A 22,252-nucleotide genomic window follows, 5' to 3' on the forward strand; every position below is an offset into this window, starting at 1 on the left:
GGATCCGTCCCGCGTCCCGGACTTGGTCACCAGTTCATGCCTTAGGGATTCTGCGGCTGAGTTGGCAACCAGTCCGAGTTGGTTTGACCCGGGAGAGTCCCCTCAGAGCGACCAAGGCTGGGATCGCTGTTGATAAATTCACAGGGGAAGGGCTGACAGAGGTTTAACAAAGATGGAACAAACTTGTAACAAAAACAGTAACAAAGTTGTAATAAAGACTTGTAACAAAGCTGTAGCAAAAATGTATCAAAGCTGCAGCAGCTGAAGGTGCAGTTGGGGTTATTTTTCCCCCAGAAGGTCCAACAAAGGCAGAGGCGACTGAGCAAAAAGGCCTCCCTTCCTCCGGGGGAAGAGAAGCGCAGCCCATCGCCCCCTCCGTCGGGTCAGGGGGTTCTTTAACTCCTCCTCCCCAACAAAAGCGGGTCCGGGGGCCAATTTCGCCTCTTGCAAACTCCTGGGTGCTTCTTGGCGAGGTGGGACTGAGTCCCTCAGTGAGTGTTGAGTGGCCCTCGGCACGGCCGCTCCTGTTTGGTTAAGCATCCCGATGCGCGGTCACCAATCCTGGAGCAATTGATCTAGCTGGTGCAGTCCCACAACTCCACCGGTAGTCAAGGACGATTTTCTTTAATACCCAATGCCACAAACAAAGCAACCACAGAAAAACGCACCAGTGACCCTTTGCAAGGTCCTTTGATCTGTTTGACCGGACGCATTGTCCGGTGCCACTTGCTCCCTCTTGCCAACCGCTCCCTTTTGCAGAAACAAGCTCTGCTTCGCAAACTCACCAGGAGTTTAGTGTTTGCCACCCACAGGGCCCAGCACCCCTGCAGCAGTGCCCAGTGCCCCGCAGGACCCTCAGCGGCGGTTTTGCGGGCACTGGATTGTGGAGGCGGCCGCAGGCTGGGGCTGCTGGTGAGCCAGCATGGTCCCCTCCAAGGACTTGGCCTCCATCCACCCCCTCACCTGAGCACACCCCATCCTGTCACTGCCCTACAGGACCGCCCAATGGCCCCACTACACCCAGTGTTGTCTCTTCAGGTTCTGCTTCTGCCTGTAGGTCTTGTCACGCCTGCCACACTTCTAGGGCTTCTTGCTAGTGTGGATGCGCTGAGGGATGACCAGGGATTTCTTCCATGTGAAGCGGAGGTCACAGTGGCCACAGGCAAAGGGGCGCTGGCAGGTGTGGATGCACTGGTGGTCAGTCAGAGAGTCCTTCCATCTGAAGCTCTCACTGCACTTGGCACAGGTGAAGGACTACTTGCTTGTGTGGGTGCGCTGGTGTCTGCTCAGAGAGGTCTTCTGCCTGAAGCTCTTGCTGCACTCAGTGCAGGTGAAGGGACGTTCACCAGTGTGGATGCGCTGATGCTTGACCAGGTCTTGCTTCTGGCTGAAGCTCTTGCCACACTCCGTGCAGGTGAAGGGGCGCTCACCAGAGTGGATGCGTTGGTGGGTGATGAGGTGATGCTTCCAGGTGAAGCTCTTTCCACAGTCAGCACAGTGAAAGGGGCGCTCACCCGTGTGGATGCGCTGGTGTCTTCTCAGGTAGCTCTTCCACATGAAGCTCTTACTGCAGTCGGTGCAGGTGAAGGGGCGCTCACCCGTGTGGATGTGCTTGTGGGCGGTCAGTGCACTCCAACTCTTGAAGCTCTTATTGCACTCAGGGCATGTGAGGGGGGTCTTCTCCCGCGGCTGGGGGGCCAGGCCAAGAGGAGGGTGAGGGTCTCTGCAGTTCCCGCTTGGTTCGCCTTGGGATGATTCCCCCGAACTCCTGCTGGAGGAACCCTCCACGCCCCCAGTGGAATCCCGGGACCCGCCCGGCACAGGGCTGTGGTGTTTCTGCCGCGCCCCGGGGGGGTCTGGCACGCACGGCGTCTCTCCTCGCTCCAGCTTGCAGATGAGCTCGGGCTTGACGGTGTCCCAGCCTGTCCGGGGCACAGAGAGAAGCACCTTCACCCGCACTGCCGGGATGGCACCGCCGGCCCAGCATCTCCAGTCCCGGCATCCCCATCCCCTGCACCCCCATCCCCGGCACCCCCATCCCCGGCATCCCCATCCCCGCACCCCTATCCCCGGCACCCCCATCCCCGCACCCCCATCCCCGGCATCTCACCCAGCGAGGCGAGCATTCCGTAGGTGTCCAGCATCACCTCCCGGTAGAGCCGCCGCTGCCAGCCCGCCAGCTCTGCCCACTCCTGGCGGGAGAAGTAGACGGCCACCTCCTCGAACGGCCCCGCCATCCACAGCCCGAAGCACGCCCGGCTCAGCTCGCCCCGCCGCGCCTCGCCCGGCCCCCTCTGCCCCAACCCTGACGCCGCCAGGCCGGACCCGGCAGCCCCGGGGTCGCCGCTCCCCCGCCAGGCCTGGCAGTGCCCTTCTCGCAGCCGGGCTGCCCGCAGAGGGGCCGGGGGCTGCAGGGCCAGCCTGCCTGCGGGGCTGCTCTTCCCCGGGCCCGGGGCACTGGGATGCAGAGCCCTCCGGGACTGGGATGCTCTGGGACCCCGCGCTCCTTCCGACTCGCTGGCGCCAGCACTGGGCTCGGAGCCTGGGGGGTGGCGTGGGGGTGGGGGGCGGCCAGGCCGGAAAAAAACCACTTCCCTTCCAAAGCAGATGCTGATTGCGCTCTGAGGCTCGACCGGAGCGGGGCCGCTCGGGGCCTCGCAATTTCCCCCCAGGCGCTGCTGCAGCGAGAGCCGCTCTGGGCTGTGCCCGCCTGGAGCCTGGGCTGCTCGAGAGACACCAATTCCGCCCCAGAACCCTTTCGTCGTCTCCGTCCTTGGCGGCGGCGGAGCTGCGGGCAGAGGGGGTGTCGGGGGGCGAGGCGGGGGCTCCGGCCGTGCTTCGGGCTGCAGATGGCGGGGCCGTTCGAGGAGGTGGCCGTCTACTTCTCCCGCCAGGAGTGGGCAGAGCTGGCGGGATGGCAGCGGCGGCTCTACCGGGAGGTGATGCTGGACACCTACGGAATGCTCGCCTCGCTGGGTGAGATGCCGGGGATGGGGGTGCGGGGATGGGGGTGCCGGGGATGGGGGTGCCGGGGATGGGGGTGCAGGGGATGGGGATGCAGGGGATGGGGGTGCGGGGGATGGGGGTGCGGGGATGGGGGTGCCGGGGATGGGGGTGCCGGGGATGGGGGTGCCGGTGCTGGGGGACACGTGGCTGGGATTGCCGGGGATGGGGTTGCCGGGGATGGGGGTGTGGGGATGGGGGTACCGGGGATGGGGGTGCCGGGATGGGGGTGCCGGGACAGAGGAGGGAGGGGGGGCCGTGCTGGGGTTGTGGGTGCTGGGGCTGGAGGTCGCGGAGCTGGGGGTGCTGGTTCTGGGGCTGCGTGGTTGGGTGTGCCGGGATTGGGGGTGCCGGTCCTGGGGGTGCCGGGGCCGTGGGTGCTGGAGCTGGAGGTGCTGGGTCCGGCGGTGCCATCCCGGCAGTGCGGGTGAAGGTGCTTCTCTCTGTACCCCGGGCAGGCTGGGACACCGTCAAGCCCGAGCTCATCTGCAAGCTGGAGCGAGGAGAGACGCCGTGCGTTCCAGACCCCCCCGGGGAGCAGCGGAGGCACCGCAGCCCTGTGCCGGGCGGGTCCCGGGGGTCCGTGGCAGCGGTGGGTTGTTCCATCAGCGGAAGCTGGGGGGACTCGTCCCAAAGCCAGCTCAGAGGGACCTCGGCGAACCACTCAGGACAACCTCAGCTCTCCCCCATGATACTCCCCCAGCCTTTGCAGAAGCCGCTCCCCACGTGTCCTGAGTGCAACAAGAGCTTCAGGACCCGGACTGCATTGGCCATCCACGAGCGGAGCCACACGGGCGAGCGCCCCTTCACCTGCCCTGAATGCGGCAAGAACTTCATCCAGAAAAAACACCTGGTCAAACACCAGCTCATCCACACCGGCGAGCGCCCCTTTGCCTGTGTTGACTGTGGTTACCAATTCAGCCGAAAGCAACACCTGCTCACTCACCAGCGCACCCACACCAAGGAACGCCCCTTCATCTGTGCTGACTGCAACAAGAGCTTCAGCCATAAGGGCTCCCTTATCAAACACCAGCGCATGCACACTGGCGAGCGTCCATTTGCCTGCAACCACTGCAACCACCGCTTCAGTCAAAAGCAACACTTGGTCATCCACCAGCGCATCCACACGGGCGAGCGCCCCTTCACTTGTCCCAATTGTGACCACCGCTTCAGCCGGAAGGATCATCTGGTCACACACCAGCGCATCCACACCGGGGAGCGACCCTTCACCTGCTCCGACTGCGGCAAGAGCTTCAGCCAGAAGGGTGACCTTGTCATTCACCAGCGCATCCACACTGGCGAGCGTCCCTTTGCCTGCAGCCACTGCAACCAGCGCTTCAGCCAAAAGCAATGCTTGGTCATCCACCAGCGTATCCACAGTGGCGAGCGACCCTTCACCTGCTCCGACTGCGGCAAGAGCTTCAGCCGCAAGAGTGACCTTGTCAGCCACCAGCGCATCCACACGGGCGAGCGTCCCTTTGCCTGCAGCCACTGCAACTACCGCTTCAGCCAAAAGCAATGCCTGGTCACTCACCAGCGCATCCACACTGGCGAGCGACCCTTCACCTGCTCCGACTGTGGCAAGAGCTTCAGACGCAAGAGTGACCTTGTCATCCACCAGCGCATCCACACGGGCGAGCGACCCTTCACGTGTCCTAATTGTGACCACCGCTTCAGCCGGAAGGAGCATTTAGTCACTCACCAGCGCATCCACACGGGCGAGCGACCCTTCACCTGCTCCGACTGCGGCAAGAGCTTCAGCCGCAAGGGTGACCTTGTCAGCCACCAGCGCATCCACACGGGCGAGCGACCCTTCACCTGCTCCGACTGCAGCAAGAGCTTCAGAGAGAAGGGGGCCCTGATCAAGCACCAGCGCATCCACTCCACTGAGCCCCCTTCGCTGCTCCAACTGTGACAAGGACTTCATCTGGAAGTGTGACCTGACAAATCACCGGTGTGTACACACTGGTGAACACTTCTTTGCCTGCGTCCATGGTTACCACCACTTCAGCCCTCACCTCCACTCTGGCCCAGCCCCCTGGTTGCTGGACAAGACCCCCTCCATGTTCCCTGAGTGCAAGAAGAGCTTTAGGAACCAGACTGCACTGGCCATCCATGAACAGAGCCACACGGGTGAGTGGCCCTTCACCTGCTCCAGGTGTAGCAAGAGCTTCCTCCAGAAGGACTCTCTGATCAACCACCAGCGCATCCACACAGATGAGTGCCCCTTTGCCTTTATTGACTGTGGGAAGAGCTTTAGCAACACCATCTCCCTTCTCAAGTGTAAGTGAATCCACAGTGGTGAGAAGCCCTTTTCCTGTGTCAACTGCAGCAAGAGCTTCAGCCAGAAGGGCCACCTCATCACCCACCTGTGCATCCACATCGCAGAGCACCCCTTTGCCTGCACTGATGGCGGCAAGAGCTTCAGCCTTAAGAGTGCCCTGATCAGACACCAGCGCATCCACACCGGCGAGAAGCCCTACAAGCGTGGCCAGACCTGCAGCCAGAAGTCTGGAACAGAAACACCAGCTGTCGGAGTGGGAGGTGGACCCGGAGTAACGATGGAGTCTCAATACGAGTATGATGGTTCTCATTTATTCATACACCTTACACTTCTTATATACTTATCCTAATAACGCACGCGCTAATAAAACAAATCCTAATTGGTTATGCCCCTCTGTTCACGCGCCTTGTGCTGTCACGCAACTGGCCAGACGCTCTTGAGCACTCGAAAGGGGCAGATACAAAGTTTTCATCACGACTCTTCGGGACTTTCCCACGCTGGATTCCACATTCTTGTATTCTACTCCCTTTTATCTTATCTCAAGGTCAGGCCTAGCTGCAGACAGCAAACCCTGGATTGTTCACTGCTATTAAATCATGCCCTCGTTCACCGAGCCATTCTTCCACAATTCCCCCTTTTTGTTTTGAACAAGCCAGGGTTCATTTGTTATTCGTGATAGCATTTTTCTTAGACATAACCTTACACAACTGAAAAGAACTAAATCTACAAATATAACTATCAACAAAATTAATCCCATTTTTCATACGCTCCTAAGCCAACCAGTCAATCCTAACCAGTTGCATAATCCATCCAAACCAAAAGAAAAACCTAGGTCAAAATGGTCACAGCCATGACCATGCGCCAATAACAAAAAAAGAAGAAGAAATCTATTGCTGCTCTGTTCCGTGAAACAGTATGCTGCACGGTAGACATGTCGTCAGCCAGTTCAGACAAAACTCCACTTGTCATGTTGGCTTGTTTCACTACCCAACAAAATCATTGTTCTAAGTTTTTATGCGTTTTTACGGCTGCAACTCTTGATAGCAAAAGAAATGCAAAAAATCTTTCCCAAAAATTCCATAATTCAGGTCTCTTTTCCACCTTGTGGGATGAGTTTGATTTGGATGATGATATGGAACGCCCAAACTGGGCTGACCAATGGTACATGGTCCGCCCTTCGGGTTAGAGGGCATGCCTGCCCGCGCTCAATTACCACAGATCAAAAATATCCTGGTGGTAATCGTCTTGGTAATGCAGTGCCAGGAGCGGAGTGGGTTTTATTTCGTATTGTAATGTTGCACCATTTCTGCTCCCAATCACTGCTGTTCCCCATGGGATTAATTATTGCTGGTGCTGCTTGGTGCGCTAGTCTTGTTTCCTTCTATACCTCAGACCACGATGCTAAACCTATAAAATAAAATCTAAAAAAAAACCAAAACCCAATACGTAGCATTCAATGGATCCACAAGTTGAAGTTCTTGTGGTTCGGGTCCAATTGGAAGTTTGTCATCCCAATTATCATATTTGTCGAATGCTTCGCTCTCGTTTTCCCATCGGAAGGGTAGGTTACTAGTGATGTTAAACTGTGACTTCAACTCTTTGCATTGTTTGATTAAAGTTGAAAAAAAAATTTATTTATTTATTTATTTTAATGGGAACTATCAGACAAGTCACAAATGGTAAGCTTGGGGCCACCAAACTGGCACAAAACTAGTAATGTTCAAGACTTGTGCAGGAGTAACCCATACATTTTGTCGCAGATCAAACAATGCTAGGTGGTTGACTGCAATGACCAGTTTTAAACATACTAAACACAGCCAAAACTGCCTCATTTTTGGTACCGTTTCCATTTACAAGAATGCCTACAGTTTTCTTTTACTTTCTTCCAATCTTGATCCTTAATAGTCCGTATTACAGGGCCACTGATTATTATCACAGTCACCACAGTTATGCAACACCCAGGGATCACAATTCCCACAATTACAGCTTTCTTCATTCATTCCTGTGCAGGATCTTCTCCTGTAGGCTGTTGATCACGTTCTGATGACGTCTCTTGATAGGGTCAAATGCTTTTTGCTGGTATCCACCTAGGACCACCTTCCGTGGAAACACACGCATATCCTCGACCATTAAATATTACAGCAAGAGGTCCTTTCCATATTCCCGTTACTGGATCTCTATATAATACTCGAAAGCTGGCGATGTCTTTTCATTCAACCTTATACTTTGATGATGTATTATCACCGGTGGCTCTTCTCTATCACTCATTAAACACAAATAGTTTAATGTGAACAAAACCTTCTTCAATCTCATTTGCACATCCATTTCAGTGTCTTTTTGTCTTTGTAAATAATCGTTCAACACTTGATGTGTTCGCTCCACCAAAGCCTGCCCGGTGGGAGAGTGCGGGATTCCTGTGATGTGTTGTACTCCCCACTTGGACAAAAAGACCCTCGTCTTTTGACTGGTATAGGCAAGTCCATTATCTGTTTTTATGGTCTCAGGCACCCCCATTACAGGTGTTTACACACATGTTGTGCTTTCTCACCAGGTAATGCGGTTGCCCATACAAATTTCGAAAAGGTATCGATTGTCACGTGAACATATTTTAGTCTTCCAAATTCCCCAATGTGGGTGACATCCCTTTGCCAAAGCTCTAAGGACTTTAGTCCTTTAGGGTTTACTCCGATTCCTATTCCTGGACCGTGATATCCACATCTTGGACAGGCTTGTACAATACTACGGGCTTCATTCTCTGTTAAGCCATACTGTCGTTTTAATCCTTTGGCATTCTGGTGAAATTGGTCGTGACTCTGTCTTGCTACACAGAATTTATCCATAGGGGGCATATGCTGAGCTGGACTAAGGAAGCTATCTGCTATCTGATTACCCCTTCCTAGTCCCATGTCAAGTTGATGACTTCGCACATGAATAACACAACAAGGCTCTGTGGGTTGTTGGAGCGTGGAGCGTAATTGCACAAACAATGCTCCTAATCTTGGGTTAGTTGTCTGTCTTAGAAGAGCATCCTCTTATCTTGGGACTACTGCTACATACAATGAGTCCGTTAGAACATTAAGAGGGGTGGTTAGCCAATTCAACGGGGCCCAACCAACAGCAGTTAATTCTAAGGTCTGTAAAGAACCTTGGGGCTGTCCCTCCAAAATATGCTTGTGCCATTCAGCACGTTCGTGCCATACACAAACAGCACGATGCAGTCGTTTCCCGGCGTCAGTATACACAGTAAGGCCATCCACCAGTGGTTGCACACTGACTTTCGTTCTCTCCAGCCACTGATTTTGTGACAATATTTACAACTTCTTCCCTTGCGGCTGCTGCGAATGTATTTGTCCTTCAAATCCTCATAGGGCTTCCTGAAGCAGTATTACATTTCGTAACCACCACTCCAGGTCTACAGCATTAACTGGAATGCTAATGTCTGCAGGTTCTTGACCGCTGACCTCAATAATTCGAGATCTGCCTTTTCGTGCTAACTCTGCCACAGCTTCGGGTCTGGTTTGAATGCTCCTGTTTGGCTGCACACCCAGAAACACCCATTCCAATACCCAGAATGATTCAGCTTTACCGGTTCTCTTGCTCCTGGCAATGTCAGGGTCATCCAGGTCTCTGTCCTTCCCAGATTCCCCTCTTTTGTTTTGCCATTGACAGATGACTGCGAATGGGGATTCGCTATTGTTACAAACCAAAAGCGAGATGGGTAAATTCATTATCTTTCGAGATGACCAAGATGTTTGTAAGCGACAATTGGTTTTTTGTAAAAGAGTCCTTTGATCTGCAGTCAAAGGAGCTCAAAAAGCTCAGTTTTGGAGGCATTGTGCAACAACACAGTCAAGGGAGCAATATCAGAGTTGGAAACGCCCACACAAGGGCGGACCCATTGAATATCCCCTAACAACCTTTGGACATCTTTCACAGTTCATAAACTGATCGTCAATTCGATTTTCTGTGGTGGGGTTTGGGCATCAGAAGTGCTCCAGCCCAAATACTTCCACAGAGATGACCTTTGTACTTTTTCAGGTGCAACAACAAGTCCTTTATCTCTCAGCATATCCCTCGATGTCTGCAGTGCCAGTTCATCAAATGGTTCTTGTAAGGGACACTGGAATGCAGAGTGTCCTTCACAAATTGTTACTGCCCTGGAGAGATAAGGACTGCCAAGCTGAAACAAAACAAAAAACCTTCACATTCAAACAAAATCAGGAGTAAGGGATGGGAGGATTGGGGGAGGGAAAAAAAACTCACAAACAGCCACAGGGCTGGGAGGGGAATAGGGTGGGGGGGAAACTCACACACAGCCACAGGGCTGTTTTTTTTCCATTTTCTTTTTCTATTGCCTACGTTGGTTTTGTATATTTCTATTTTTTTTCCTTTTTTTTTCAATTTTTTTTCTCTGTTTAAAATTGTGTCCTCTGCAGCCTTTCACTTCAAAGGTCCCAGGTAAATCTACCTGTTTGCCGGCTCAGTGGACGTTTGGGATTGAAAGGTCTCAGAGTTGCATTTTTAAGATTAATCGAAACAAACAGAGGCTCAAACTGCTATAACCAAAACCCAATTTGCAAATCTTACAAACGTTTAAAGCACTTTAAACACACATACACACACAGAACCACTCTTTTGAGAGCTGCCTTAATATACCCATACAATATAGTTTACGACCGGTCAATAAGAAGAGCACGATGGTGTGAATATTTAAACTCTACACCGTACCGAACACATACAACGCTTACAATATGCACATATATTATAAAATGAGGTTTGTATCAATTGTTTAACAGGTAACAGTCCTTGGTTGTTACAGCATTTTCGTGGCATCTTCTTCCTCCTCTGATTCCTCGCCAGCCCCACAGCTTTGTCCACCCCGCACTTTATCAGCGCAGACGGCTGCTGTGGGCACTTCTGGTTCCTGTGTCATTGCACTTCCACCCTCTGATGGGTGAACATCGGGCGCCTCCGGTGCAATGGGGCCGTTTATGTCCTCAGACGCATTCCCCCTTTTTACAGCCGGATTTAGGAGCTCGCAGACGCTGGTACAAACTTTCCCAGTCATTCCTTTCATTGGGTAATTCTGGCTCACCCCAAAGAAAGCACTCATACGACTCGTGGTGCGATGAGGTTCAGCCGGGGGATTGGGGGGGGCTATGGTGCGCACAGTGGCAGCGGCAACTTTTGACTTGGCCTTCAGCGCTTGTAAAGTATTAACGACAGTTCGCCAAGTTTCCCTACAGCCCCCAAAAGGCTCTTTGCCCTTTTTCGTGATCTTGCAGTCCCCGGGAACAGCTTTAATTCCTTTTCATCCTTGTCGGTTCCTGATATAGTCTTTTCCCACAACGTTTCTCCATAATCTCCCCAATCCGTAACAAAAAACAACGTCTGCGGATCAGTAAAGTGTCCCCATTTTCTACCTAAATGTAGAAGTTTTATCAGCAGTTTTGCGGGCAGTTCATGCTCTCTCTTAGAGAGGATTCCCGCAAGTAGCGTTGCCACAGCTTCTGTTTCCAGCAGTTTTGGGCAGTTCATGCCCTCTCTTAGAGAGGATTCCCGCAAGTAGCGTTGCTGCAGCTTCTGTTTCCATAATTATCCCTAAGGGGTGAGGAGCGACCTCGCACCAGCGTCTACCTTGACTATGCACAGGCAGCGCTTCCCTTAGCCGCAGTTTCCCACTCCCCTCCTCCAGCTGCTTACCGCAGTCTCGGAGAAGTCAAAGGTGTCCTGTAACCATCCTCTGCTACCAGATGTCGGAGTGGGAGGCGGATCCGGAGTAACGATGGAGTCTCAATATGAGTATGATGGTTCTCATTTATTCATACACCTTACACTTCTTATATACTTATCCTAATAACGCACGTGCTAACAAAACAAATCCTAATTGGTTATGTCCCACTGTTCACGCGCCTTGTGCTGTCACGCAACTGGCCAGACGCTCTTGAGCACGCGAAAGGGGCAGATACAAAGTTTTCATCACGACTCTTCGGGACTTTCCCACGCTGGATTCCACATTCTTGTATTCTCCTCCCTTTTACCTCATCTCAAGGTCAGGCCTAGCCACAAACAGCAAACCCTGGATTGTTCACTGCTATTAAATCATGCCCTCGATCACCGAGCCATTCTTCCACAAGTTATGGTGAGGAAGGGACTGAGTGCCTCTGGGTTAAAATCAGAGGAGCCCACAAGAAGGCAGACATTGTGATGGGAGTCTGCTACAGACCACCCAGCCAAGAAGAAGCAGCTGATGAGCTCTTCTATAAACAGCTGTGGACACTCTCTAGATCGCTACCTCTCGCCCTCGTGGGAGACTTCAATCTTCCTGATATCAGCTGGAAGCACAACACAGCAGAAAGGAAGCAGCCTAGGAGGTTGCTGGAGTGTGTGGAAGACAACTTCCTCACACAACTGGTGAGTGAGCTGATGAGGGAGAGTGCCCTCCTGGACCTGCTGTTTGTGAGCAGAGAAGGCCTTGTGGGGGATGTGACGGTTGGGGGACGCCTGGGACGAAGCGATCATGAGCTGATAGGGTCTTCAGTTCTGGGTGAGATGCAGAAGGGGATGAGCAAAACAGTCACATTAAACTTCCAGAGGGCAGACTTTGGACTGTTCAGAAGGCTGTTGGCAAAGTCCCATGGGAGACAGTCCTTCAGGGCAAGGGAGCCCACGAGGGCTGGGCGCTCTTCAGAAATGAAATCCTAGCAGCTCAGGAGCAAGCCATCCCTGTGTTCTGGAAAAGGAGCCGGCGGGGGAAAAGAACAACGTGGTTGAGTAGGGAGATCTTGAGAGATATCAAAAAGAAGAGGAAGGTGTATGATCTTTGGAAGAAGGGACAGGCGTCTTGGGTGGACTACAGGGAGGAAGTGAGATGGTGCAGGGGAAAAATCAGGAGGGCTGAGGCCCAACTAGAAATCAAACTGGCTAAGTCTGTGAAAGATAATAACAAATCTTGCTACAAATACATGAACATGAAAAGGAGGACTGGGGAGAATATTCAGTCCCTATTGGATGCAGAAGGAACAACAGTGACAGGGGATAAGGACAAGGCTGAGGTACTTAATGCCTTCTTTGCCTCAGTCTTTAATAGCAAGGGAAGTTGTTCCCTCTGTGTACAAACCCAGGAGTTAGAGGAGCAGAATGAGGCTCCCGTGATCCAAGAGGAGGCGGTTAGAGACTCGCTTGCCCATCTAGACACCCACAAGTCTATGGGGCCGGATGGGATTCACCCAAGAGTATTGAAGGAGCTGGCGGATGCCCTTTCCAAACCCCTTTCCATCACCTTCCAGCAGTCCTGGCTGACTGGGGAAGTTCCACTGGACTGGAGGCTGGCTGATGTTGTGCCCATCTACCAGAAGGGTTGCGGGGAGGATCCGGGGAACTCCAGGCCTGTCAGTGTGACGTCAGTGCCGGGGAAAGTCACGGAACAGGTGATCTTGAGTGCTATCATGAAACACATGCAAGAGAAGCGGGTGATCAGGCCCGGTCAACACGGGTTCACGAAAGGCAGGTCTTGACAAACTAACGTGATCACCTTCTATGACAAAGTGACTCGACTACTGGATGGGGGAAAGGCTGTGGATGGAGTCTTCTTGGACTTCAGTAAAGCCTCTGACACAGTTTCTCACAGCATTCTGCTTCAGAAACTGTCTGTCTCTGTCCTGGACAGGCGCACACTCACGGTGAGATAGAAGAGGTGCTGGGGTGTCCCCGTGTGTTAGGGAGTGTTTGGCTTCTCTGGAGCTCCGTGATGTGATGCTGGGTTGGAGGTTTGTGGCTGAGACTCAGGGGAAGGCCAGTGAGGCAGATGTCGTGGTGGGAGTCTGTTACAGACCACCCGGCCAGAATGAAGGGGCAGAGGAGTTATTCTAGAAGCAGCTGGGAGGAGCCTCGCCATCACCAGCCCTCATCCTCATGGGGGACTTCAGTCCACGGGATGTCTGCTGGAAACACAAAGCAGCAGAGAGGAACCAGTCTAGGAGGTTCCTGGAGTGGGTGGAAGAGAACTTGCTGACACAGCTGGCGAGTGACCCGATGGGGCAAGGTGCCCGCTGGACCTGTGGTTTGTGAACAGGGAAGGCCCTGAGGGAGCTGTGCCGGCTGGAGGATGCTCACGAGAGGATAGAGTTCTCAGTTCTTGAGAATTCAAGGGAAGTTCATTAAGTTCCCTTTATGTCCCCCTTAACGGTCAGTAAGATTCCCGAGCCTTGTCTACAGGTGAACAAGTCAGGTTTATTATAACAATTCTAACAACTCGTGACTAAATAAGGGTTCGGTGGTGTCTGGGGAGAAGATGGTGTTTGGGAAAATACATTGAAAATCAAATACCCGAGCCCAGATCAGAGCGATGTGCAGGTGAGGAATATGTAGTTAAGGCTCAAGTAGAGAGAGATGCTAAGAATTAGCTTGTTGTTAAGATCTATATTCAGTGTGTCTAACGCTAAGGTCTTATCCCAACAGCGTCCCAACAGGGGGAGGGGAGATAGGGTCCAACCCATGGGTTGATCCCAAAAGTTTCGATGACATTTTCCCAACAAAACTTTCCCCTTTGTTTTCATTTTCATAATCACACTTTTGGGGAGGGGTTTTAGGTGGATCGAGAGTGACTGAAGGTACAACATCAAACCCTGCCGATTGCTGGAGGAAAAGTTCTCCCTTCACGTGCCAAAACCTGACCGCAGGCGCAGTAGGAGTGGTTATGGGAGTGCTTTGCCTCAGAGCCGGGGAGGAGGCGGGCAGCCTTCTGTATGGAGCTGTGCTTTAGTATTACAATGCTATTGCTGTGATGGTGTAAAGCGAACAGGTCAGCTGGAGGGCAGGAGTGTCAGAGCGGTGACTGCAATTTGTCTTCTTGGAACATAAAGGGGCATTGTCCTTGGGTACCAGGCTCCTTGCTGATAGCGGGGGCTGGACACGGCTGTCCCCAAATGTCCTGGCACCCACATCACAGGGCAAGATGTCCTCGATGCATTCCTTTATGATGCAAACTGTGCTGCACCTCTGCATGTTACACCTTCACTAATTGCTTTCTAAGGAAAAAGCTACCTTGTACTCAGCCTGTGAGTGGAGGGAGGATTCATAAAACTTCAAGGTGCCCATTTTTCTCCATATTTAGTTTTATTCCCACAGGGTTTTCCCCGCAGCCACCCTGCAGCAGAGCCCCCAGTGCCCTGCAGGACCCTCAGCAGCAGTTTGGGGAGCACTGGAGTGGAAGTGGCAGCAGACGGAGGGTGCTGTGGATGCGCTGGTGAGCCAGCATGGTCCCCTTGGACCAAAACCGCTTCTTGCAGCCGCCTCCCGGGATCTTCTCCCCTGACAGGGAAGGACATGCACCTTCCCACCTGTCACCCTCTGGCACCACCCGCAGGGATCAATGCACCCGCTGGTGTCTCTTCAGGTCAGACTTCTTCCTGAAAGTCTTGTTGCACACCTCACAGTTGTACGGCTTCTCACCACTGTGGATGGTTTGGTGGGCTATGAGCACACTCTTCACTCTGAAGCTCTTGCTGCACTCGGGGCAGGTGAATGGGCGCTCATCTGTGTGGATGCGTTGGTGCGTGATCAGGCTGGACTTACAGTTGAAGTTCTTGCCACAGTCAGCACAGACAAAAGGGCGCTCGCCTGTGTGGATGCGTTGGTGCTTGGTCAGGCTGACCTTCCAGTTGAAGTTCTTGCCACAGTCAGCACAGTGATATGGGCGCTCGCCTGTGTGGATGCGCTGGTGGCTGAGCATGTGATGCTTCTGTCCGAAGCTTTTGCCACACTCCATGCATACGAAGGGGCGCTCACCAGTGTGGATGCGCTGGTGTCTGATCAAGAAGACCTTCTCATTGAAGCGCTTGCCGCAGCTGGTACAGGAAAAGAGACACTCACCAGAGTGGATGCGCTGGTGGGCGATCAGCAAGTGCTTCCAGATGAAGCTCTTTCCACAGTCAGCACAGTGAAAGGGGCGCTCACCCGTGTGGATGCGCTGGTGTCTGATCAAGAAGACCTTCTTATTGAAGCTCTTGCCACAGCTGGTACAGGAAAAGAGGTGCTCACCAGAGTGGATGCGTTGGTGGGTGATCAGCGAGTGCTTCCAGATGAAGCTCTTTCCACAGTCAGCACAGTGAAAGGGGCGCTCGTCTGTGTGGATGCGTTCGTGTCTGGTCAGGCTGCTCTTCCAGATGAAGCTCTTACTGCAGTCGGTGCAGGTGAAGGGGCGCTCACCCGTGTGGATCTTCTTGTGGGCGATCAGTGTACTCCGCCTCCTGAAGCTCTTATCGCACTCAGGGCATGTGAGGGGGGTCTTCTCCAGCGGCTGGGGGGCCAGGCCAAGAGGAGGGTGAGGGTGCCCTTCTGGGCCTCCCCGGCTACCGCTTGGTTCACCTCGGGATGATTCCCCGAAACCCCTGCTGGAGGAACCCCCCATGCCCCCAGGGGACCCCAGGGACCCGCCCGGCACAGGGCTGCGGTGCCTCTGCCGCTCCCCGGGGGGGTCTGGCACGCACGGCGTCTCTCCTCGCTCCAACCTGCAGATGAGCTCGGGCTTAACGGCGGCCCAACCTGTCCGGGGCACAGAGAGAAGCACCTTCACCCGCACTGCCGGGATGGCACCTCGATCCCCGGCACCCCCATCCCCGGGACCCCCATCCCCGGCACCCCCATCCCCGGCACCCCCATCCCCGGCACCCGCATCCCCGGCCCAGCACCCCCATCCCCGGCATCCCCATCCCCTGCACACCCATCCCCGGCACCCCCGTCCCCGGCACCCCCGTCCCCGGCACCCCCATCCCCGCACACTCATCCTCGCACCCCCATCCCCGCACCCTCATCCTCGCACCCCCATCCCCCACATCCCCATCCCCGGCACCCCCATCCCCGGCACCCCCATCCCCGGCACCCGCATCCCCGGCATCCCCATCCCCCGCACCCCCATCCCCGGCACCCCCATCCCCTCACCCCCATCCCCGGCACCCCCATCCCCGCACCCCCATCCCCGGCATCCCCATCCCCCGCACCCCCATCCCCGGCACCCCCATCCCCGCACCCCCATCCCCAGCACCCCCATCCCCTCACCCCCATCCCCGGCACCCCCATCCCCGGCACCCCCATCCCCCGCACCCCCATCCCCGCACCCCCATCCCCGGCACCCCCATCCCCACACCCCCATCCCCGGCACCCCCATCCCCGCACCCCCATCCCCGGCATCTCACCCAGCGAGGCGAGCATTCCGTAGGTGTCCAGCATCACCTCCCGGTAGAGCCGCCGCTGCCAGCCCGCCAGCTCTGCCCACTCCTGGCGGGAGAAGTAGACGGCCACCTCCTCGAACGGCCCCGCCATCCGCAGCCCGAAGCACGCCCGGCTCAGCTCGCCCCGCCGCGCCTTGCCCGGCCCCCTCTGCCCCAACCCTGACGCCGCCAGGCCGGACCCGGCAGCCCCGGGGTCGCCGCTCCCCCGCCAGGCCTGGCAGTGCCCTTCTCGCAGCCGGGCTGCCCGCAGAGGGGCCGGGGGCTGCAGGGCCAGCCTGCCTGCGGGGCTGCTCTTCCCCGGGCCCGGGGCACTGGGATGCAGAGCCCTCCGGGACTGGGATGCTCTGGGACCCCGCGCTCCTTCCGACTCGCTGGCGCCAGCACTGGGCTCGGAGCCGGGGGGGTTGCGTGGGGGTGGGGGGCGGCCAGGCCGGAAAAAACCACTTCCCTTCCAAAGCAGATGCTGATTGCGCTCTGAGGCTCGACCGGAGCGGGGCCGCTCGGGGCCTCGCAATTTCCCCCCAGGCGCTGCTGCAGCGAGAGCCGCTCTGGGCTGTGCCCGCCTGGAGCCTGGGCTGCGGGGTCCCAGCGCCCCGCGGAGAGGCGGAGCCCAACGGGAGACACCAATTCCGCCACAGAAACGTTTAGTCTTCTCCGTTCTTGTCGACGGCGGAACCACGGCAGAGGGGGTGCCGGGAAAGGAGGCGGAGATTCGGCCGCGCTTCGGGCTGCAGATGGCGGGGCCGTTCGAGGAGGTGGCCGTCTACTTCTCCCGCCAGGAGTGGGCAGAGCTGGCGGGCTGGCAGCGGCGGCTCTACCGGGAGGTGATGCTGGACACCTACGGAATGCTCGCCTCGCTGGGTGAGATGCCGGGGATGGGGGTGCGGGGATGGGGGTGCCGGGGATGGGGGTGCGGGGATGGGGGTGCCGGGGATGGGGGTGCCGGGGATGGGGTTCCGGGACAGGGGGGGACGGGGGACCGTGCTGGGGCTGTGGGTTCTGGGGCTGAAGGTCGCGGAGCTGGGGGTGCTGGTTCTGGGGCTGCGTGGTTGGGTGTGCCGGGGTTGGGTGTGCCGGGATTGGGGGTGCCGGGGCCGTGGGTGCTGGAGCTGGAGGTGCTGGGTCCGGCGGTGCCATCCCGGCAGTGCGGGTGAAGGTGCTTCTCTCTGTACCCCGGACAGGCTGGGACACCGTCAAGCCCGAGCTCATCTGCAAGCTGGAGCGAGGAGAGACGCCGTGCGTTCCAGACCCCCCCGGGGAGCAGCAGAGGCACCGCAGCCCTGTGCCGGGCGGGTCCCGGGGGTCCGTGGCAGCGGTGGGTTGTTCCATCAGCAGAAGCTGGGGAGACTCGTCCCAAAGCCAGCTCAGAGGGACCTCGGCGGACCTCTCAGGACAACCTCAGCTCTCCCCCATGATACCCCCCCAGCCTTTGCAGAAGCCGCTCCACACGTGTCCTGAGTGCAGCAAGAGCTTCAGGACCCGGACTGCATTGGCCATCCACGAGCGGAGCCACACGGGCGAGCGCCCCTTCACCTGCCCTGAATGCGGCAAGAACTTCATCCAGAAAAAACACCTGGTCAAACACCAGCTCATCCACACTGGCGAGCGCCCCTTTGCCTGTGTTGACTGTGGTTACCAATTCAGCCGAAAGCAACACCTGCTCACTCACCGGCGCACCCACACCAAGGAACGCCCCTTCATCTGTGCTGACTGCGGCAAGAGCTTCAGCCGCAAGGGTGACCTTGTCATCCACCAACGCATCCACACTGGCGAGCGTCCCTTTGCCTGCAGCCACTGCAACCACTGCTTCAGCCAAAAGCAACAATTGGTTATCCACCAGCGCATCCACACTGGCGAGCGACCCTTCGCTTGTCCCAATTGTGACCACCGCTTCAGCCGGAAGGAGCATCTGGTCACTCACCAGCGCATCCACACGGGCGAGCAACCCTTCACCTGCTCCGACTGTGGCAAGAGCTTCAGCCGCAAGAGTGACCTTGTCATCCACCAGCGCATCCACACGGGTGAGCGCCCCTTCACCTGCTCCAACTGCAGCAAGAGCTTCAGAGAGAAGGGGGCCCTGACCAAGCACCAGCGCATCCACTCCACTGAGCCCCCTTCGCTGCTCTAACTGTGACAAGAACCTCATCTGGAAGTGTGACCTGACGAATCACCTACCGGTGTGTACACACTGCTGAGCGCTTCTTTGCCTGCATCCACGGTTACCACCACTTCAGCCCTCACCTCCACTCTGGCCCAGCCCCCTGGTTGCTGGACAAGACCCCCTCCATGTTTCCTGAGTGCAAGAAGAGCTTTAGGAACCAGACTGCACTGGCCATCCATGAACAGAGCCACACGGGTGAGTGGCCCTTCACCTGCTCCAGGTGTAGCAAGAGCTTCCACCAGAAGGACTCCCTGATCAACCACCAGCGCATCCACACAGGTGAGTGCCCCTTTGCCTTTGTTGACTGTGGGAAGAGCTTTAGCAACACCATCTCCCTTCTCAAGTGTAAGTGAATCCACAGTGGTGAGAAGCCCTTTTCCTGTGTCAACTGCAGCAAGAGCTTCAGCCAGAAGGGCCACCTCATCACCCACCTGTGCATCCTCACCGCAGAGCACCCCTTTGCCTGCACTGATGGTGGCAAGAGCTTCAGCCTTAAGAGTGCCCTGATCAGGCACCAGCACATCCACACTGGTCAGCAGCCCTCCACCTGTGCTGCCTGCGGCAAGAACTTCAGCCAGAAGGGTGCCCTGATCAAGCACCAGCGCATACACACCAGGGAGCGGCCCTTCTCCTGCACTGACAGTGACAAGAGCTTCAGCCAGAAGTGCAACATCATCCCTGACCAGTGTATCCACACAGGTGAGCGCCCCATTGCCTGCGCCGACTGCGGCAAGAGCTTCAGCCAGAAGGGTGCCCTGATCAAGCACCAGCGCATCCACACCGGCGAGAAACCCTACAAGTGTGATGATTGCAGCGAGGCCTACAGCCAGAAGTCTGATCTGAAGAAACACCAGCGGCTGCACCAGGGCCCACAGGGTGACTGCCTTGGCAGCCCGATGGCCTCTGAAGCTGATGCTGAGGGTCCCACGTGGACAGATGCTGCTTTCTTTTTCCTATTTGAGACTAAATCAAAAGCTTCTTGGTGCTGATGACAAGCAGTGAGTTCCACGGCAGCACAGTGTGCGCCACTGCTCTCCAGCGGCAGCAGCTCGGGCCCCACATCCCCTCGCTCATCCCTCTAAATCCCCTTCCTGGCCTGTTCTAGCTGGGACAGGGCGAGAGGCTGGGATGTGCCCGGGAGCTCTGGTGGGCAGATGGATGAAGCAGCGCTGTGGCGGAGCTCAAGGGCTGTGGGTATGGGATTGTCTGGATGCAAGGTGCAGCCCATGCCGGGCCCAGCGGAGCTTGCTTGAACTGCCTGCCCTTCCCATCAGCTTTTAACAATACTTGTGTCAGCACAGGAGCACAAAGTCACTGGTGCCTCGAGTTTCCTTCAGCTGGATGGGGGTTTCAGTGCAAAGATACGAGGTGGGGGGAGGGTATGATCAGATTCTACTGCGGCAGCATCTGGCTGGGACACTCCCCTATCCCCACAGAGGGCACTGTTGGTAGACCACAATTCACCATCTGCTTTGCAAGTTAAGGAGTTTTTCTGTCCTTGCTGCCTCCTGCTGGAGGCACCAACAGGTCCTGCAAGGCACCCAGCTGGGACAAGGCCAGGGCGCCCAGCACCTGAGCCTGGCAGGGACCCAGCACTCCTGCCAGAGAGGAGGCCAGCAGCCCAGTATCCCAGTCTCCCACCCAGACATGGATCTCAGCATTCCCGTATCCTGCGGGGGCCCCAGCTCCCCAGCCAGGCAGCAACTGCAGCAGCAGCTCCTCTCCAGGCAGGACGCTGGGGGAACTGCACTGCCAAGCATCTCAATTGGAAGGGCCCCAGTTTCCCAGCACCCCAGCCCCTCTCCCCAGTGCGGTCTGCCCACCTGCACCCCCCGCCATGCCCCAGGCTCCCTGAAACTCCAAGACCGTCACGTCTCTGTTGCCGGTGGTGGAGAGGACACGGCCACCACTCACTCCACTCATGTGTGGCAGAGCCAGAGGTCGGTGCTCTGCGTATCCCCCCACATCCACCCCTGCAGCAGCCCCTGTGAGGCTCTGTTACAAGTAGAACATCTCAAACAAAACAGAAATGTCAACTAAAGTCAGTTGCTGAAAAGGATCCCGGGTGGTTTTATCACCTAAGCTCCAACCAAGTGGAATTTCCCAACCTCTTAAAGAGATTGAACAAAATCTGGTGAGGAAGATGCTGCTGGCCCTGAAGACCTTGGGGCAGCAAGTACAGGAGAAGGGGGACTCCCCACTGGGGATGCACTGGTGGCTGAACAGGTGGTGCTTCCATCTGCCAGGAAGGACCAGGTAAGGAAGGATCCCAAACCCACAGCTCTGTAATGGAATGTGTGGGAAACAAATGGGAATGCTGAGCTACCCCCGAGCCACAATCAGCCATCCTGCATGGAGCATCACGGCAAAGGGCTGTGCCAGGGGACAGAAGGGCTGCGCTGCATGCCGTGAGCTGTCGGCTCTGCTCCAAGTCCAGTGTCTCCGTGTAGGACAGGGGGAAGGAGAAACTAGGACTCTCAGATCCAGAATCGCCTCTTTCCAACCAGCAGCTGAACTGGAGTCCCTGTGCAGAAGAGAAGGGGGGGCTGTGACTGCAACAGTGGGGGAGATCACAGAGAGGTGCCCAAGCCAGGCCTGACACAGCATCGGGGACAGAAAACCCCATGAGGGGAGAGCCCTGTGCTGGCGGGGAGGGGCAAGGTGACCCCAGTCTTCATATCAACCCATTGCAATTGGCTTTGAAAGGTTTCTAAAGAGGCAGCGACTCAGGGTGAGGGAAGATGAAGCCTCCCATGATGTGGGGGATGTGAACAGTGCCAGCACGGGGCACTCACTCTGGGTCTCAGCCCCACTGCGTGTCCCCACAAGTGGCCACAAGCCCCATCTGGAGCAGCTCTTCCAGCACTGCAGAAAGCCAGCAGCATCCCTGCTCCTTCCCTCTCTGGTGCCTCCTGCCCAGGAACCCGGGGCTCCACCACGCCGTGCTACAGCCAGGGAAAGCCCCAGCCCCATGGCAGCTCTAAGTCTCCAGTGATGGCATCGGTCCTCCTCTCACCGCTCCAGCCGTGGGGATGTGCCACGGGCAGGATACCGGGCTCTCCCACAACCACCAGCCCCCCTACTTGTATTCAGACAACGCTTCCAGGAGCACCAGGCTCTGGGTGCAGGACAGGAGGGGCAGGTAGATGGGGAGGTGAAGGGAACAGAAACAATAACCTGGAGGCCCTGTGGTTCACTTCAGCCATAAGATCTCTCTGATTACCCACCAGTGCATCCACATGGGTGAGCGCCTCTTTGCCAGTTCCAACTGTGGCAAGAGCTTCAGCCAGAAGGAACACCTGATCCAGCACCAGCACAGCCACACCGGCGAGAAACCCTACAAGTGTGACGAGTGTGACAAGACCTACAGCCAGAAGTGTGACCTAAAGAGACACCAGCGGGTGCATGAGGGCCCCAAGACAGTGCCAGAGGGTGGCCAGCAGGAGGAGGGGTGTCTGTCCCTCTTGGGGGGGAGGACAGAGGCCTTCCAGTGAGGCAGCTGCAAGAAATGATTTTGGGATGAGGAGACCATGCTGACCCACCAGTGAACCCCCAGCACCCCTAGCCTGCAGC

The 22,252-nt window shown here is 56.3% G+C and overlaps 2 protein-coding genes across 2 annotated transcripts; one reads left to right on the forward strand and one right to left on the reverse strand.

The window, feature by feature from the left end:
- The first annotated feature begins 3,477 nt into the window (after positions 1-3,477).
- On the forward strand, positions 3,478-21,106 carry LOC128851165 (uncharacterized). Its single transcript, XM_054057912.1, is given in 8 exon segments — positions 3,478-4,893; positions 4,895-5,290; positions 5,336-5,558; positions 14,655-15,611; positions 16,986-17,379; positions 17,700-18,636; positions 18,638-18,689; positions 18,691-21,106. Coding segments are annotated over 8 exon segments (5,139 nt in total). The 5' UTR covers positions 3,478-3,691; the 3' UTR covers positions 19,669-21,106.
- LOC128851198 (zinc finger protein OZF-like) lies at positions 13,870-16,987 on the reverse strand. The gene is made up of 2 exons (XM_054058445.1): positions 16,483-16,987; positions 13,870-15,832 (listed from the first exon to the last, which is right to left on the reverse strand). Exons 1-2 carry the CDS (start codon positions 16,607-16,609, stop codon positions 14,658-14,660), a joined length of 1,302 nt encoding a protein of 433 aa, XP_053914420.1. The 5' UTR covers positions 16,610-16,987; the 3' UTR covers positions 13,870-14,657.
- Positions 21,107-22,252: the final 1,146 nt, after the last annotated feature.

This window comes from Cuculus canorus, chromosome 2 (assembly GCF_017976375.1).
Source record: "Cuculus canorus isolate bCucCan1 chromosome 2, bCucCan1.pri, whole genome shotgun sequence".
Classification (NCBI taxonomy): domain Eukaryota; kingdom Metazoa; phylum Chordata; class Aves; order Cuculiformes; family Cuculidae; genus Cuculus; species Cuculus canorus.

Excerpts from the sequence above, each read along its gene's own strand:
- LOC128851198 (XM_054058445.1), bottom strand. The coding sequence starts at position 16,609 with ATGGCGGGGCCGTTCGAGGAGGTGGCCGTCTACTTCTCCCGCCAGGAG. Across the intron at positions 15,833-16,482 it reads CGGAATGCTCGCCTCGCTGG|GTTGGGCCGCCGTTAAGCCC; the intron begins GTGAGATGCCGG and ends TGCCCCGGACAG.